This window comes from Lactuca serriola, chromosome 4, assembly GCF_051521515.1.
Source record: "Lactuca serriola cultivar US96UC23 chromosome 4, Lser_US96UC23_V15, whole genome shotgun sequence".
Classification (NCBI taxonomy): Eukaryota; Viridiplantae; Streptophyta; class Magnoliopsida; order Asterales; family Asteraceae; genus Lactuca; species Lactuca serriola.
Genome location: NC_136411.1, coordinates 177997523 through 178001373, shown reverse-complemented (window position 1 = coordinate 178001373; position 3851 = coordinate 177997523). Strand labels below are relative to the sequence as shown.

General features: G+C 37.0%; 1 protein-coding gene across 1 annotated transcript; it reads left to right on the top strand.

Moving 5' to 3' along the window:
• Nucleotides 1–2707: 2707 nt before the first annotated feature.
• On the top strand, nucleotides 2708–3277 carry LOC145099025 (uncharacterized). The gene has a single exon (XM_079036613.1). It carries the CDS (start codon nucleotides 2708–2710, stop codon nucleotides 3275–3277), a length of 570 nt encoding a protein of 189 aa, XP_078892739.1.
• The last annotated feature ends 574 nt before the right edge of the window (nucleotides 3278–3851 follow it).

Sequence of the window (3851 nt, the reverse complement as noted above, 5' to 3'; positions counted from 1 at the left end):
GCATAGATACATATTAACAAATTCCAAGACCAATTTGAGCAACATCAATCGAATACCAATTGATAACGTTTTTTCATTCCAAAAAGATAGTTTATTTTTTTATTTTTTATTTATTTTTTGTTTTTGTAAAATATGTCTATTACCATTTTCCAACCTTGCATTATATACATATAAGCCCAACTTGAATTTCAAGGTAAATAATAGTCCATTTGTAAAGTTACACCCCACTAATCTTGCAAACCGTTGTACCTATACAAGATTGACTTTTTGAATACCAAATTTCAAACCCAAATCCAAATAAAATCACCCTACACTAACAATATTAGAGATATTTTCATGTGACCGCTCACATAGAAATAGAACATTATCTGCATTAAAAGAGGTGAGACATACACAAATCAACTTTAAAATTCCAATCTACTTTCTAAAGAACATTTTTGAATAGGGTCCATGAGTTTGAAACTGATAAATTCATTACACGTATCGAATACTAATATGGGACAATCAGATACATATTTGGAAAGTTCGATAACTTTATAAATCATTCTAAGTCACAACCCTGAATCCAACTTATTATCATTATATTTTTTCCATCTTGAAGACTTTGACTTACTACTCAACTTCTTGCCATATTTCAAATTAATTGACTCTGAATCTTTAAAGTTTGAATCATATTTAGAGCGTTAACTTCATTCTCTTTAAGTTACTTTAAACCCAAACAAAAAGACTTAGCGACGAAGCTTGTTGCCCGTTTTCATCGATCTCACTCGTTGTACGATGAAAACTAAGATATATTGTAATTCAGCTAAGATATAACATCTTTTTCAATAGTCTCTTGATCATAATCCTTATACTCCTTGATGCGCACGAAGGTCCTACACTAGAATGTAAAATAACCAACACGCCCACACTTCTGTTATAACCCACTAGCCTCATTAGTGTTGGAACATGTAGTAAGAGCAAGGGCACCAACACCATGAAATCAAAGCATAAGAATTTTCAACTTCAAGTTCTACGTTGGAATATTGACATTATTTATACTTATTTCCATCGTTGTTGTTAAGGAATAAATGTCATAAGTGATCGAGTTATACCTTATACCATGGGTTTGTAAGGAAATGTTATTATGCACCCAATTGTTGGCAGGAATATACATCGTATCCATGGTCCCAAATTGTAACACCCAATTTCAGGTATGAAATCTTTCGGTTCATGTCAAGTCTTAATTTTCATTTTTGGAGAATATGTGGCGCGTAGGATGGATCTACACGACAGGTAGATGCCACATGTATGTTTTGCGTACATCATTTAGTTGACGTCGCGCCAATATTCGCACAGAACCCTATATTTTGGGTTTTTGGCCTTTAAATACATCACTAACTCCTAAGGTTTCTCTCTATTAGCCCCCATACTCCCTGGAAAGAAAAACCTAGCCTCTGTAAGTATATTTTCTCTTCATCCCTTGAGATCTTGGAGTTCTTTTAGCTTTAGAAAAAGAATCAACCCCCCTTAGAGCTTATGGTGTGCATTGTGCTGGTGGTTATCTATTATTAGTTTCTTCTGTACCATTGTAAGTCTTCAACACTCAACCTTTGTGCTTATTATTCTTTAGATCTTGAGATTTACACTTGTTTTCTGTTTTTGTGGATTATGGATGCTTTGGTGAAATCTATAATAAAGGTTGCAACTTTATTGTTCCTTAGATAGCCAATCCGAATCGATCCTTATGATGAAGTGCATAATCTTTGGCAAAAACTGATGCTTGCAAGTATATTCATTTAGCAATTGCATTCGAAGTTTGTGTTGCAACCTCACACTTCAAGAAAATATGATCCTAGTCTTCCACATAGATAGAACAAAAAGGGCAAAGAACCAATGAAACATCAATGCCTCCGTACTCAAGATTCGCCCTAGTAGGCCATCGGTTCAACAACACTCTCCAAACTATCATGTAAGATTATATGATTCCATCTAATAGGATGTGTTCCATCTAACAACTAGAAGTTGTTAATGTAATTCATCGTAGCATGAACTATAAAATTGCATGAACGGTCCAAATCCTAAACCTACTTGTCACTTTGATCACTAAGATTAACATCTTCAAGTAAAAGAAGTAACTCCATGGGTTGATTTGTTTGAGACAATCCTTTTTCCTTTATAATGAAAATAATCTAGGAAATCTAGTTTTTAATTGCTTCTCTCCAACGCACATATCCTTGCAAAAACTAGTATTTGCATCATCTCATACTCGTTTTCTAAAGGATATATTCTGTCATATCTTCTATTTTTTTTCCTTTGTTTGAGTTTCCTAGTTTATTCCTCTTTTATAGCTAGGTTCTCTTTTAAATGTTCCGCTTGTATTCTTTCTCCATTCTATGAAACAGAAACTGGTTTGGCTTATAGAAATTTTCATGGTATCAGAGCAGGTTATTTGCATCCGATAACCAGATCATCATGCCACCATGAGCGGAGAAAATAGCGATGGAGGAAAGAAACAAGAAGGTGAAGCCATTGACACCAATTCGCCATTGTACATTCACCCATCTGACTATCCTAAGCAGATGCAAGTGAATGACATATTGAACGACAACAACTACAATGAATGGAGGCAAGAGATGATTAACTTTCTCTTGGCGAAAAACAAGATGGGCTTCATCAATGGGAGCATCAAGAAACCGAAAACGAACTCACCCATGTACTGATGCACATGGCCTGGATCCGTGCGGATGCCATGGTCAAGGGCTGGCTAACAACGGCTATGGAAAAGGAGATACGCACGAGCGTGAGATACGCTAACACCTCATCAGAAATATGGAGAGATCTTGAAGAAAGGTTTGAGAAAGAAGGCGCACCAAGGGCATACGAATTGAAGCAACTACTAAACACAACCCGACAGGGAGGTATGTCTGTTTCAAATTATTATACCAAATTGAGATCTGTTTGGGATGAACTCCAAGTTGTTTTTCCTACACCTCGATGTAAATATGATGGATGCACATGTTCAATTGGAAAGCAATTGAATGAAGTAAAAGAGAAAGAAAGAACCTATGAATTTTTAATGGGACTCGATGATGAATTCTCTGTCATTCGAACCCAAATCTTGGCCACAAAACCAACACCATCTCTTGGTGCGACTTATCATTTGGTAGCCAAAACGAGCAGCAAAGGGAAATTATGGGCGGATCAAAAAGGCCGGGGTCGGAAGCCGCTTCCTTTCAAGCCAACTATGGTGCTGAAAAAACGCAGCGACACTTACAAACCAAGCAAAATAATCTGATGTCGTCTAAGACAAATACCAAGGCCACAAGAGCTGATAAAGAAAAAAAGAAAGAAAAATGCAATTTTTGTCAAAGGGAAGGACACGTGAAGGAAGGATGTTTTAAACTGAATGGTTATCCCAAATGGTGGCCTGGAACAAAGAACAAAGAGAAACCAAAGGCTGCGATGGCTGCCAGCCCTGTACCCGGTCTGACAGATAAGTAGTACCACATGTTTGTTACCCACTTCAAGGACAACGGAGGTATGGCAAAAAATACATCTTAGCCAAGAGCGAATATGGCAGGTAAGGTTAACAATTCTGATAGTTGGGTGGTTGATTCGGGTGCCACCGAACACATGATCGATAAAAGAGATTTTCTTAAAAATGAGAACCATAACCCAAAGGGTACACCCGTTGTTGTTCCCGCTGGTGACAGGGTACCTGTTGTGGGTGAAGGAGATCATGATCTTGCTGGAGGGATTAGAATTAAAGGAGTTCTACTTGTGCTAAGTTTCAATTATAATCTTCTTTCGGTTGGAAGATTAACCAATGAGCTTAACTGTACTGTCACTTTCTTTCCTGGTTTCTTTGT

What these genes read in the sequence shown, in the direction of transcription:
- LOC145099025 (XM_079036613.1), top strand. Translation starts at nt 2,708, where the DNA reads ATGGCCTGGATCCGTGCGGATGCCATGGTCAAGGGCTGGCTAACAACG.